The sequence below is a fragment of the Tubulanus polymorphus genome, chromosome 6 (genome assembly GCF_964204645.1).
Source record: "Tubulanus polymorphus chromosome 6, tnTubPoly1.2, whole genome shotgun sequence".
NCBI lineage: Eukaryota > Metazoa > Nemertea > Palaeonemertea > Tubulaniformes > Tubulanidae > Tubulanus > Tubulanus polymorphus.
This window is the reverse complement of record NC_134030.1, coordinates 3,332,986-3,347,266: the sequence shown is the minus strand read 5'-3', so window position 1 is coordinate 3,347,266 and position 14,281 is coordinate 3,332,986. Positions and strand designations below refer to the sequence as shown.

Genomic DNA, 14,281 nt, shown 5'->3' with positions numbered 1-14,281 from the left:
GTATCCGCGACTTTCGTCGCACGGCACGTTGGACAATACGTTTCGTAGCAAGAAATTTGAACAGAGTATCGTCACGCAACGTGCAGCGGCGTTCTGTGTCGGATAATCCCAACACCAGATCTGATTGGAAAAGCCACCGAACGTCATCCATGTTGTATCGTCCGAAATCCATCGCCAATCGTTCATAATAACGTTGTTAGCGTGAAGACCAATCCAGAATTTCGCTATGTAAATAAAGAATAAATTGTATTTAATGATATCAAATATCAGAGATGCAATGGACACTGTATTTTAAGTCCTAAATGTAACGGCACTATATTTTAATGCCTATTTAATTTTGTAGGCACGCCCTCACCAACCACACACAAAAACTCGTCGGATTTTTGTCTCATAAAACATTTCAAAAATTTTCAAAACGACTTTTTGAATTTTTTCAACCTTTCTTCAAGAAAGGCAATTCATCGCGTCACAAACAGTCGCCAGTCGATCATCCTCGCATGCCAAGGTTTGATTGTCTCCCGCCGAAGCTCATATACTCGCCGCCATCAAATGCATGGTATTGATAGAGCGAACCTGCTGGTGAAAAACTACGAAAAACCTTTTCCGTAAAAAAACAACCCATCTGGTTGGCTTCATACATAGACTGGTGACCGCTGAGTGGCAAGTCCGCCCAAGAAATCTTTGAGAGTGTAATGGACCTAAGAATTGGAAATTTACTATTTTGCCTCATAAAACATTGGCAAAAATTTTCAAGGCAGTTTTGGCTTTTTCCTACTATTATTCAAAAACGGCATTTCGGATTTTTAGAGTGCCTTCAGTGTCACGGCCGTTGGCATGTATTGTGAGATAAGCCCTGAAAACCTACCAGCCATGTAGTTAGTCACAATGTAACTTCGTACGGCTTCAGTTTGTTGAATATTCCTCGGTTCTGCCAGACGACCATCCAAATCGAAACAACGCTGTTTCGCAGTCGTCCAATTCGTCAATGTTTTCCATTCGAAATAGTAACATATTCCTTTATAGTCAGAAAGTTCCTTGTAGCCGTAATTATTTGGAATATCGTGTGCTTCTAAAATAGAAATCGAAAGAAAATGACGTCGGTGGCATATACGGCCCAGCTCTTAAAAAGACCGTAGGCAAAATGTAACGGTACTGATGGTATATACGTCTATTTCGAACAAAGAGTTGTGATGAAAACCTCTAAGCGATCTCTTAAAAGCCATTGATATTCAAGATGTGGCGATTAAGATCAAATATCAAAGAACTGATAAACGTGTCATTTGGAGAATGTTTTGACTTTTTAGAGATTTCAAAATTCATCGTATATGCGGGCACCAGTCTGAAATTGGTAAGGCCAGGCAGTTGATTAAATTACCTGCATATTAATAATTAACAATGTTCTTTACCTTTTACGTATAAATGCATCCCTTGTTGCGATACATGAGGTTGTTTTAATGACTTCAACAAGCGACAAAATTTCAAAGATAAAATCTCACCACCATCTTGTGACCCAGTTGACGAATTCACTATATTTCTCCCGTAATTAAATCCTTTACATTCGGAATTTGAAACACAATCTGCCGCACATTTCAGTCTGTTCACGTTTTCATATTCGATCAGTTTATAGTCTGATCCGGAAACTGATGTATCTACAAAAACCCGCCGAAAATTGGTAGCACTTCCGGTCACAGTGAAGAAAGAATGACAGGCGACGAAAATAGCCGCTATCACGTGACATCCGGTCATCTTGATGGCTTATCAATCGCCTGTCCATTTAGAGAAAGTATAGTTCGGACAGCATGAGAAAATTCGACTTGTCATTTCAGTTCTTCAATATCTTAGGTCATGTTAAACATAATCAATCACGCAAACAGCATCACGCGGCAGTGTGCGCAGCAGGCGCCAGTTTGAATGACAGAAAACCGTTATGTACACGTTCACCAAGAAATAATTACCGGTTCATGGAAATTCGAGCAGAGACTTTTTTCTCGTTGACGATGAACAGGTAGGCCCTACACTTCAATCCATCAGTTCGATACGGCCCTGTGTGAGTTTAGTTTAGCCGAGTATTGACTTTGCTGTTAACGAGAGACTAATTTCAATCAACCTCAGTCACAATATTTACAAGCGGATCGCAGGCAGGTACACGACGCGTTGAAAAGTGCGCGTATAAACTCCGCTATATCCTATCAAGATCTAAGCTACTGATCATTTGAGAAAAAGAATTAAAAGAAAACTCGTCATATCAAGTTATTGGGGATCGTGAAGTTCAATTGACGAATGAGCCGAATTAAAAAAAACTCGTTATATCAAGTTATTGGGGATCGTGAAGTTCAATTGACGAATGAGCCCCTGTGGATTAAACATCAACAATTCACAATTGTTGAAATCACATTTCATGTACTTGAGTCAGCTACGTTTGAATATGGAGAAAGTGTTTGATCCAAGTTCGTAAATATTTAATGAAATCTACATTTATTGCAAAACAAATTAAAAACCAGCAATAAAGTACGTACAGTTTTAAAGTGATATTTTAATGGTGTTTTGTTATTGTGAAGTTATTTCTCAGACCATTAAGTTTATTATATCGAAAGCAAAAATTTCACACATTCCTGGACAAAACGTCGTTACACTCACCACCAAGCGGTTTATCTAAGAACTATTTGACTCGCAGTACTGTAGTACTCGTATTATATTGAACTGGCACAGTTTGTCACCCACACACAGTGTACAAGCACATAGAACTGTCATAACAGACACGAGACTTGTATCAGTGACACTAGGATAATAATTGGAAATATTCGTGAGGCCCCGTTTTGAGCTCATTTGCAGCCAGGAGCCCACACCTTGTTGATCCAGATGATGGACGCGTTCGGTGGTATGGCAATCGTGGCTAACAATCTGAGTAAATCCTATCACAGTTCGCAAACGAAACAGATTGCTTTAGACGAGCTTAATGTAAATGTACCGAAAGGAGGAGTGTGAGTATGAGAGTGATGATAGTCCTAGGTTTATGTATAATAGATAAAATTGACGTTTGTTGAGGAGAGTGGAGAGTCTGTGTGCTGATGTGTTAGTGTTCTGAAATGAGTAACGCGTAAATCGATAATATTGCAGTACCGCTGACTGTGTAGTAGCAGCAGCGGCAGCGGATCTGAGACCGTCTGCATTCATCCAATAATTCATCATTATTTGTATTCCTTTTTAATGAAACACTAATAAATAGTTAACATTCGAGGAATGTTTATACAATATCCGGTAATCATTTCCCGCTGGATTGACATTGTTTTATCGTGTTTCTTACATTGGAGCCAAAAACCAACTAGGCAAACATTTTACAGAACCGCGTTAAAACATAATTTCCGTCAATCGAACTGAATCTAAAAAATTATACCTGAAAATCACAGTTTTATTTATTGCCAATGTTTTCTACGATAGATATGGTCTGTTGGGCCCGAGCGGTTGCGGAAAAACTTCATTCCTCAGATGTGTCGTAGGCAGGTTAAAGGCAGATTCGGGATCGTTGACGGTTTTGGGCAAAATCCCCGGCGCCATAAATCACGGTATTCCCGGTCCACTTGTCGGATATATGCCACAGGTAGAGAAATAAAGGCGTAGAATGACTGTAGGCCTAATTTATTCATATTTAGTATTCTCATGTTTAGTATTCAGATTTAATAAAAACATTGCCTTCAAGTTGAACAAAAAGCTATGGTTTTTCTGCCTCCCTTGAGACCGAAGTAGTGAATTACCTAAAACCATATGGCCTCTATAAAATACTTCGTTAAAGCACTTGACCCGCTTAACAAATGGACTCTAAAACAGACTTTTAAAGTCCAGGCTGAAGTGCGTTAATAATGATAGAATTCGATTATATTCGGTGATTCCTTGAAGACGTGTTTTCTAATTTGATCTAATCAGATCGATAACCCTTGTTTTTACGGAACTGATTCGATTTGTATTTTTAAATATCACGTAGTAAGTCGATTTACGCGCGCCTTTAATCGTTGTTTTTCTGAATTTTTATAGGAATTGGCGCTATATGAGAAATTATCGATAGAAGAAACATTGAAATATTTCGGGAGACTTCACGGAATGTCCAAGACAACTATGAATCAACGTATCGCGTTCTTGATTTGTTTTCTAAAACTACCAGAGGAAACTAGAGTGATCGAAAACCTCAGGTAAAAATATCAAATAGCAATACGTCGAATCCGTGTAAATTGTGTAGATATATGAATAATTCTCGCAATAGAATTTCATACGATAAAATCTATTAAAATGAGACCACGGCGTTTCGACTCAGGTGGACTGATACTCAACAACCAAAATGTTTTGCTTTCATTTTTCACTTTTTCTTATGAAATTCTATTGCGAAACTTATTCATTTTCGTCAAAGAATATCGAATGTATGAATATTGGTTACAAGATGTTGGATCGTATTCAGAAAATTCTTATTAGAATCATCCCTGGACACCGGCGCTGTGCAACACGTCCTGGCACGAATTGAGGGTTTCGCAAAAAAACATAAATATCACGAAGTAATCGATCTAGTATTCAACGATGCCTACCCATTGCATTTAATGCATCGATAGTCGGTTTGATCCTTTTGATATATCATTTAAGCAGTTAAATTGATATTTTTGGTATATATAGTGGTGGTCAGAAAAGACGGGTATCATTTGCTATTGCGTTACTACAAGAACCGCCGTTAGTAATACTGGATGAACCAACAGTCGGAGTTGACCCTCTTCTAAGACAAAGGTACTTAATAAAATCGCTGGGCAAACGTGTATATAAAGCCACTTGTTTTTTTTATCACACGACAATAGTCTAGACTATATTTTCGCATCGGATTTTACTAACATATCTGCATCTAATGTTATATGCAAGCCCAGCAAACCGCACAAATCTCGAAGTCTGCGTAACGCGCGTACCCTTAGGAAAAAACAAACAAAGGATCGAGAAGAAAAGAATTAAACACTTAACAAAAATACAAATACAAACATTGACGACACCATATCGGTAGTTGAACTATGGACTCTCATTTCGTTTTAGAGTCCATGGCCTAACACGTGATTTACATGACAGACCCCGGCGTAGATTCTAAATCAGGTCTACCGTATCAATACTTTGTTGTTACGTCACGATCAAACGAACGATAATTACATAGATAGTAATTTTCAAACATTCTTTCTTCGATTGAAAAAAATTATCGATCATTCTTGAATAGTTTTTACTTCGTTTCCATTTGCGTACCTCCACTTTATTCTAAAGGATATGGGATCATTTATTAGAGATATCGCAGACGAGTCGCACGACTATAGTTATAACTACTCACTATATCGAGGAAGCCCGACAGGCGAATAAAGTCGGCTTGATGAGAAACGGTCGCCTATTGGCTGAATCATCACCCGATGAGCTGATTAGGCTTTACGATATGGAGGTATTTACAATATTAATGTGAAATCTTACAACTGATGAAAAACAGAAAAGATTTAGGATATTTATTTCGGGTTGTTCCTATACCACCTTTCTACAGTCTACAATGAAGGAACCACTCGAACGAAATATTTCTAATATTCTAATGAAGTTTTAATTTTTCATCACATCGTTGCATTCTACATTTATATATTGTTTCACCAGATATATTATCATTTATCGCTGGCAAGTTCATAACATGAAACAGAAAATTCGGTAGTTTTCAAATGACGAGTAATAAGTTGACACGATAAAGCATTCTGAGAGGGCTATATTTTCCGAAGATTTTATTTTTAGACTTTAGAAGACTGTTTCCTCTATTTGTGCCAATACGATCAAGCGAATAATGATATCGAAGATGAAGAAGGGTTGACAGTCGGTAAGAGCAAGGTAATTAGCATCTAATATTGCAATCTTTGAAAATAGATAGAAGCAGTTTGAACGCGTGGAAATGTTTTGTATACAGGTTGATAGTGTTCGTAGAAGTGAAGGAACAACAGAAGAACAAGAACTTTTACTTACACCAGCAACATCTACTCGATTTACACAATCTGGTAAAAAAGAAAATACCGTAATTCTTAAAGCGAAATCATTAATCGAATCAATCTAAACGAAAGTTTATGAACAGTAAGATTTAAGAAAATAAACGATAGGCCTATAGATTAACTAACTGGCCATATGAAGGTAAGGTGTATAATCCCCTATCTATCTTCAGTCGATTGTTTTGTATTCTTGTTAATCTTAATCCCGCGAGTAAACGTATAATCTGACCAGAAAAAATGCAATCGGAAAATTCTAGAAAGAATCGGGGAAAACTCAAGGGATTTGACATACATGTATTTGCAAACAAACTTGGTAAACTCCGGGAATTTGTAAATGGGGCGAAGTGGCTTCTCTAATCACTTTGTTTTTTATTTCAGTAGTAGAAAGTATCCGTGAAAAAGCATCGAAATTTTGTTCCCCGCCGAAACCGCGAAACATCCTGGCGATCGTGATAAAAAGCCTCATTATGCTTAGACGTAATATCGGGTAGGTATAGATCAGAGCGCGGATCCGCCACCAGCAATTCCACCGAAACATCATGTTAGAAAAATAACTTATTTTTTAGTCCGCCGCCGTGTTTTCATCATAATTATCTAAAAAGACGTTTTTCTTGATATTTCCGCCAATTTTCGATCTAATTTCGTTTTGCAAAAAATAGTTTTCTTCATTTGAATTCAACTCCACAAGACTTTGAGCGGAAAATACATGGAACAACAAAAAATGATATTATTTTCATTTTTTCCCTGGTCCCTACGATTTCAAGACGCCTGTTATAGAAAATTATTTTCTCATTTTTCCCATCACCTTTCAATTTATTTTCCGTACTCCGAGTAATCGAATAAAGCATGATCGTCGAATCTTATCCAGATTCAGTGAACTATGTTCCTCACGTTTTCCATCGTATATTTCAGATTTCTATTGTTCCAGTTCTTGTTACCGGCATTCCAGATTTTACTATTTTGTCTGTGTATCGGAGGAGATCCTAAGGATTTACCAATGGCCGTCGTGAATAACGAAACAGCACCAGCATTCGGCGCATTATATTTAGGGTTTATTGATGACAATGTCTTATCGCTGGTAAGTTGTACTAGATTGATGTATATAAATGAATAAATATGTTTTGATTTTGATAATTTTCTAGTCGCCATCGCGGTGTGGATACAAGGTATATACTTTTGAAGGTCTTGTGACGCATCATCGTTAAAAGGTGTAATTGTAGGCACATTAGAAAGGCGTCGCATTCAAAAATTCGTGGATGGGTTTGATACATTTTACAGCATTTACAAGTTAAAAAACTGTTCATTATCTTCCCATTAATTATGCAATATTTGAAAAGATTCCATATGATAAAGCAGAAAAACGTTAACAGATCATTCAGAAAAGGGCAAAGAATTGAGGGTCTTAACAAGTCGCACAAGACCACCTGGTTCTGATTCTACTCTGTTACGGTTTATGAAACCAGTCCCACGTTATTGTACATTCGGTGTCTTTTTGTAGCATGATTTTGGTAATGATCACAATGCGGCCTATTCTTCAGTACAATCAGGTTTCAGTTGGGGAGTGATTGAAATTGGTAAAAACTTCACACAAGATCTCATCCTCAGGTAACCTATAGATTTTGATGTACTCTGAGAAATCGTAGTTTATTTCGATGAAAAATCCCTTCAAAATTTAGATTTCGTTTTTATCTTCTGAAAGATTTGGAAATCAACCGATAGACAATGCAACAATATCAGGAGGTTCAATTCACCTTTATTTAGACATGACAAGTAAGTTTGTATTGATTTGTCTCTGAAAGGCTATTCATGAATCTAACCATGCGTTACATTACGTATATTTCATAGCGTGTATAAATAAGAATTGTACGAATTGCTTCCTGGTTATACTTGTTCAAGATGTGAATGTCATTTTTTAGTGACAATGATATGTCTTGCCTGTGCATGTATCAATTTCCTGGATGTTCTAACGTTAATGTAATGTGTAATAACCACTATCGTTGACATCAAACGCTCTCTTTCTCTGAACATCTGGCCACATTTCTGTAAATAGTGCTGGTAAATTCTTTCCGAATTTCTAGATTATCTTATTTCAACGTCGATTCAACAGAAAACGATGGAAGCGTTCGAAGAATTTGCCAGAAATGTAACGTTAAGTCTACACATGAATCCTGCTATAGCCAGACTTCCTATCATCATCGAAAACCCCGTTTACGGAGATCTACACCCTAAATTCACAAACTTCATGGCACCCGGAATTATTCTAAGGTAGGTCTAGTGATGATAACGATGTCCACTAGAGCAATTTCACCCGAAGAAAATATATGAATGAAAACGACGTAGTTGTTGGATAGAATTTGAGATTCTGAGACCAAAGATTCGTTTGACTCTGGGGTAAATTGCAGTTTTCTTAATTCATAGCATCACATACTTCATGGCGACCGGTTTGACCGCTTTGTCGTTTGTGCTAGAGAAGAAAGAAGGTTTATTGGATCGAAGCCTAGTAGCAGGTAATCACTTTACTTATCAATTACTGCGTGATGAAATTACTCGTCTCCAGTAACGCTTATACAAAATATGGATGATGACAGGGGTGAAAAGAAAATGATGGGTTAGAAGATGTTTTTGAAGAAAATGTATCTGAATAATGCAATCTTCGAGAGGATGACGTCAACAAGAAAGCAGGGTTTTCTTCGTAGATCCACCCGTGTAGAACAGAACCGCGTCTTGTACCTACGGCCTCGAAAATGCTTACTTCTTTATGTATATCGGAATGATTTTCCTTATTGTTTTGACAGCTATTAGCGCGTTTGAAATAATGGCGGCTCATATAATCGCTCAGACTGTAGTTTTAGTCGTGCAGATCGCAGTACTCCTTATAGTTACACATTTAGTGTTTTCGGTAAGTTTTGTTCAAGCTCAAATGCTAATGGATCTCTGGTTTCGTGTTTTGCCTAACAACTCTCAGTTGTTTTTTTTAATGAAAAAAGCCTCTTTACAGTTCAATTTATTTTCCAGGTGCCAATTAAGGGTCCGATTATCTTAGAGATTCTAATGACGTTGTTTTCGGGACTTGATGGAATGGCATTAGGTAAAGATGTTACAAATCACCAAATTGCGCTTTAATAATGTGCGATATAAATTCTGTTATGTTACCGCTGTTCTAATTAAAACAAGTCGACGAGCATCTCTTCCCATTTGTGGGGAAAAGTAAAACTCTTGGAATGAATCGAGTTTTCCATTATTTTCTGTTGATTTCAGGACTGCTGATATCTTCAATCAGCACAAATGAAGTAAATGCAATACAGCTTTCTTTGGGTTCGCTTTATCCGAGTCTTCTGATCAGCGGTAAGTAAGAGTGTGAAACGAGTTCTCCTTCATCCACAATTATCATCAATTGATAGGATTTAAAAATGCTTTTGGAAATTTGTTGCAGGTATAATATGGCCGATAGAAGCAATACCGACATGGCTTAGATACATCAGTTATGGTCTACCAATTACATTCCCCGCTGAAGCTATGAGATGTATTCTCGGAAGAGGTAACTATTATGATGAATTATTATATATTTGTCCAGTTATTTATCGAAGATTTAATGAATCTTCGAAATTCTCTGACACTATGTATGCTGATTATCGTTTATTCCTAAAATAGATACAAATAAATACATTCGATAAAAAATGTCAACAGAAACTCTCTTGAGGATGTTTTTCAGGCTTTCCGTCTTTTTCGGGTAATAAACAATGACTTTGTTAATATTTCAGGTTGGGGTCTATCGTATATGCATGTGTGGCGTGGATTCCTAGTAGCTATCGGTTGGGGCTGGGGTCTAATGGCTCTTTCCGTGCTCATCATCAAACTACGAATTATCTAAGCTTTACTTAATGAAGATAATTTTTTTTCTTTTTGTATAATCTTTGTTCGCACACTGAAAATTGTTGATATTCCGGTGTCGTTTACTTGTTAAACCCAATTTTTCTTTGTCAAATTAAATTAGATTTTTTATACACCACGAAAGAAATACTACGAGTTCTTTGAAATATTCGCTCCTTTGCACGTTGAAGTCTTCTATCTCTGTTTGTTGTTTGTCAATGCATATTGAAGGTAACAGATGTCCAAACCACCGAGAACAAGATCCAAACAAATGATAGCAGTGTGGCGATACGAGATATAGCAGCTCCTGACAAAACCAGACACATTGAATAAAATCATCAGTCCTCCTTCATATTAAACCTATCAAAATACTGATTCAATCATTAACAAAAGATTGATTTATTCAAAAATAAAAACGTTTTATATCATTTCATAATTCAACTATTCGAATAACAATGAATCTTTCCTTTTCCTGACACGGATCGTGACTTTGTTCGTCCCATGGTTTTTATTTTCTCTATAAAACTCTGAGATAGACTGAGAGATTAATTCAACAAAAACCAAAAAGTACATCATTTCATACTTCAACTATTCAAAAAACAATGAATCTTTTCTTTTACCTAAGGACACAGGATCGTGACTTAGTTCGTCCCATGGTTTTCATTTTCTCTATAAAACTCTGAGATAGACTGAGAGATTAATTCAACAAAAACAAAAAAGTACATCATTTCATACTTCAACTATTCAAAAAACAATGAATCTTTTCTTTTACCTAAGGACACAGGATCGTGACTTAGTTCGTCTCATGGTTTTTATCTTCTCCGTAAAACTTTTAGAGATAAACGAGGCAGGCAGTTCATGTAGGCAAGCAGATACCAGCTGGTCAAAGGGAACTAGCGGCACTGAAATAAATTTAAGCAGTCATCATCAGGATGGAGTTAACATCTCATTCAGCGAGTGCGCCAAATCATCGCAACGGTTTAATAATTCCTGTAAAATATAAACCAAAAGTCTTGTATAGTCAAAACTTTGAAACTGTCAGAATAAACTCATTATATCATGAACAGTGGGTTCTGCTCATTCACTCCGAAATACTGAGATTAATATCAGTCTCTAACAGTCATATCAACAATTTCACTTAGATGACAGAGTCCATCCTTCCCGAAGTAGTATTTAATTCACCACAGCTTCGACGTTTTCGAAAATGACAAACAACAGACATTAGACACATCTACAGCAGCCCATTTTATCATGCTCGTCGGGAATCCGATGTTTTTTCTAAACTTCATTCAGGAATCGGTCAGGTTTTTGGCTTCTAAAGAGCATCTATCAGTGAGATATGGGGACAGGATTCACACCGATAGCTGCATAAGTGAGTTATGGATATCCGTACAGAGTATACCTCGCTTAACTAGAACAAACCGACCGAATTAGTAATAATTTGAGTTAGCTGTGTCAGAGTTAGGTTCTTTGTATCCATTTTACAGGTGTTTCAGTCGATAGTTGGATGAACAGACGAAAAGTGAATGCAACAGTCCATTAGAAGCAGGAATAAGAACTAATACGGTTAAACCAGTGATAGATTAACCGGGTTTGACTTTATCATACATAGATTCAATCGTGTCAGCGATATCTACGAGTTACGCTACTTTTATTGTCGTACCTGAATTCTATCGACGAGATCTCTACGAAGACGTCTTCCTTGAGACGAATTGTTTTCACTAAATTGTATACCATCAACTTTTTCTAGAAATTTCATGAATTGCTCTATGACGGCCGCCAGTCTTTTACTCAGTTTCGTCAAAACATCTTTTTTCAGATTATCTTGCACGTAACCCTACAATACAATATATGACATAGCTGTATATAGATCATTTCTGAATTCATTTTTACAGTAGAGTGCATAACCTCAGATTTACGAGTGCTCTGCTACAGTGGAACCTCGTTACAACGAACTTCTGGGGACCAGAAAATAGGTTCGTTATAACCGATATTTTGTTGTATCCAGTATGAAATTAATCAAATTGTCAAACGTGGGACACAATGTTGTTTTTGTTATATCCGATGAATCGTTGTATCCCGAGTTCGTTATAACGAGGTTCCACTGTAATGAAATGCTAATTCGTATGACAATTTCTAAAAATCTGCATATAACATTCGAAAAAATCATGCCACACATGAAGTCTAAAGATTAATCAATTAGTCTAGCCATGTGATTTGTCTAATTTTTGGATTGGAGACAGAAGATCAACGTCAATGGAAAATGAACTATGACCTGTAAAAGTGTGCAGCATACTTAACTACTGCGTGGTACATAGGTGTTTTTTGATTGGCAGAAGACTTCTTTCATTATACATGTACACAAATGTAGTTCATATGCAGCTGTATAGGTGTCACCACATATACATGCGTCATTAAAATAAGCTAACTACAGGGTCCGATCTAAGGAATATATACCACTTGCTCGGGGGCTATCATATCTGAAATTTTACTTGGCCCCCTCAAAAATCTACTTGCCCTACACAAGCACTCCAACTGTTGTATCGATTGGGAAAAAAGCTTTGAGACAAAAAGTGCTTAGATCATACCCTGTAACTACATCTGTGTGCACAATTATCTGCAATTGAAAGGGTTAAAACTTACCCGTTCCGCACTAACCAATTCATATGATATATCATCTAGTTTTTTCGCATTTTTACTAACATCTGATTCTATTGTTTTCAATTTTTGAATATTTGCATCGTCTTCGGCATTTGCCTTAAACCAAAAATATAATCATCTCATAAATCATCAAATTATGAGGAAAAAATTGTACCAATAGCACAGGCCATATACTTTTTAAATTGTTAGTACCTTTTTTCCGATAAGCATCACTTTGCTAGCATCTTTCAAACCTAATTGAGATAGTCGACTATCCATTGCTGTTAGTGATTTACCTATAACAGAATATTCACATTGAAACTTAATAGAAATATATCAACTGCTACTGTTCTAGGTTTCATCATGAACTGATTCAATAATTTCATACACACTACAGGGGTTCATTCTCATCACATTGAGCTCTACTTAAGGATTCTAATTAATTCTCAATTATCTCGGAGTTGAACTTTGTAGGCCTAGTTTATCTTCAATATTAATAATAATAATACCAGTAATAATAATAATAATTTATCAATAATTCATCTGTTTATATAGCGCTATACTAGGCCTATAAGAGAATCATACAATAGTAATACACCTGAAATCATAAACTTATTGAGTGAATTAACTCATGGTGAAATCTTATCTATGGAACTGGATCCTGGATAAGCTTTTACATCTTTTAAATATCTTGCTATAATGTCTGCATAAAACACATATAATATTTGTAAAAATCTTTTTCTTCATGAAATAAATATTGAATTTAGAAAAAAAGAAAAAGCTGTGACAAGGCATTGTAGGTGTTTACTGTCTGGAGCTACTGTTGACAGATTACCTTTAAAGATGAGTCGTTGTGATTTAATCGGTACAGTCGTTACCCTTTCAGCTTCTTTCGCTAAATGTTCCACTGTTATAGCATTACCGGCTTCGTCGTCACCGGGAAGTTCCAGATGAATATTGTGTTTCTGTTGACCTGAAATACATACACACAGGACAGCGTGAAGAACTTACACCAACGACACCGTCGAGAAAGGAAAAACAGCTCCGGTGGACCTGTCAGGACTCAAGAGACAGTCGTGTGGTCTCAGACAGAGCAGAAGTCAACAGTGTACTGAGTGGTCAAGATGAGTGGTGCCGTGTCGAAGTCGACGACAGCATCACTCGACTATAGAATCTACTGGTTTCAAACTGTTCTCAACGATGTCAATAGATCACAAATAAACAACCATTTAATCTACTTCCATGGGTAGCATTGCGATGAATTATTTTTCTAAAACAATCATTTTGTCCATCAGTTTTTTTTACCGTGCATAAGAATTAAATTCAATTTGTGTACACCGTCAGTCGCCATCTTGGTATTTCGCAACCCGGTAATGAAGGGGTTCAATTACAAGCTTTAGAGTTTGGTGGCAGCACCATACAGTGAAACGGACACACTGTTTTCAAAAGTGAAAATTACTGTGTTGACTATTTGACTTTCTGCACTCGGACCAGTGCTATATTTATAATTTCACGCAGTCGGCTTTGCGACTGTACGGTCCTGCCACCGCAAGCACGAACCGGGTTCAAACCTGGGACACTCTATTTTCCCCGGTGTCTTCAGCATCTCTGCCGCGCCGGGTTCAACTTTGTTCGTTCATTAAAACATTTCAAGAAACCCATAATTGATCAAACTATTTTCAGATAAAAATACATATCAAAATCGAAAAGGAACCACAAACGTATACCCTATGACTCTGTCCACGCAT

General features: G+C 36.8%; 2 protein-coding genes across 4 annotated transcripts; one reads left to right on the top strand and one right to left on the bottom strand.

The window, feature by feature from the left end:
* Positions 1-2,720: 2,720 nt before the first annotated feature.
* LOC141906972 (ABC transporter G family member 20-like) lies at positions 2,721-10,028 on the top strand. 2 transcript variants are annotated; one of them, XM_074796483.1, is made up of 18 exons: positions 2,721-2,981; positions 3,439-3,598; positions 4,030-4,184; positions 4,657-4,764; positions 5,278-5,446; positions 5,779-5,871; positions 5,948-6,035; positions 6,405-6,510; positions 6,936-7,101; positions 7,522-7,628; positions 7,723-7,793; positions 8,102-8,288; positions 8,442-8,530; positions 8,819-8,922; positions 9,039-9,111; positions 9,282-9,368; positions 9,457-9,561; positions 9,785-10,028. In XM_074796483.1, the coding sequence occupies exons 1-18, from the start codon at positions 2,860-2,862 to the stop codon at positions 9,892-9,894; spliced, it is 2,100 nt and encodes a 699-aa protein (XP_074652584.1). In that variant the 5' UTR covers positions 2,721-2,859; the 3' UTR covers positions 9,895-10,028. The 2 variants fall into 2 exon arrangements, with proteins under 2 accessions (XP_074652584.1, XP_074652583.1); XM_074796482.1 differs by having other exon boundaries at positions 6,402-6,510.
* A 267-nt stretch (positions 10,029-10,295) lies between these two features.
* On the bottom strand, positions 10,296-13,902 carry LOC141907365 (BAG family molecular chaperone regulator 1-like). 2 transcript variants are annotated; one of them, XM_074796982.1, is made up of 6 exons: positions 13,839-13,902; positions 13,369-13,506; positions 12,747-12,829; positions 12,537-12,650; positions 11,557-11,730; positions 10,296-10,883 (listed from the first exon to the last, which is right to left on the bottom strand). In XM_074796982.1, exons 1-6 carry the CDS (start codon positions 13,882-13,884, stop codon positions 10,821-10,823), a joined length of 618 nt encoding a protein of 205 aa, XP_074653083.1. In that variant the 5' UTR covers positions 13,885-13,902; the 3' UTR covers positions 10,296-10,820. The 2 variants fall into 2 exon arrangements, with proteins under 2 accessions (XP_074653083.1, XP_074653084.1); XM_074796983.1 differs by having other exon boundaries at positions 10,296-10,795.
* Positions 13,903-14,281: the final 379 nt, after the last annotated feature.

Bases quoted from the DNA above. Each gene is read 5' to 3' on its own strand.
- LOC141906972 (XM_074796482.1), top strand. From the start codon at position 2,860: ATGATGGACGCGTTCGGTGGTATGGCAATCGTGGCTAACAATCTGAGT. The intron at 7,794-8,101 runs GTAAGTTTGTAT...CCGAATTTCTAG, and splicing joins CCTTTATTTAGACATGACAA to ATTATCTTATTTCAACGTCG. The intron at 9,112-9,281 runs GTAAAGATGTTA...TGTTGATTTCAG, and splicing joins ACTTGATGGAATGGCATTAG to GACTGCTGATATCTTCAATC.
- LOC141907365 (XM_074796982.1), bottom strand. From the start codon at position 13,884: ATGGCGACTGACGGTGTACACAAATTGAATTTAATTCTTATGCACG. The intron at 11,731-12,536 runs GTAAGTTTTAAC...ATTGTATTGTAG, and splicing joins AATTGGTTAGTGCGGAACGG to GGTTACGTGCAAGATAATCT. The intron at 10,884-11,556 runs GTACGACAATAA...TATATTTTACAG, and splicing joins ATCTCGTCGATAGAATTCAG to GAATTATTAAACCGTTGCGA.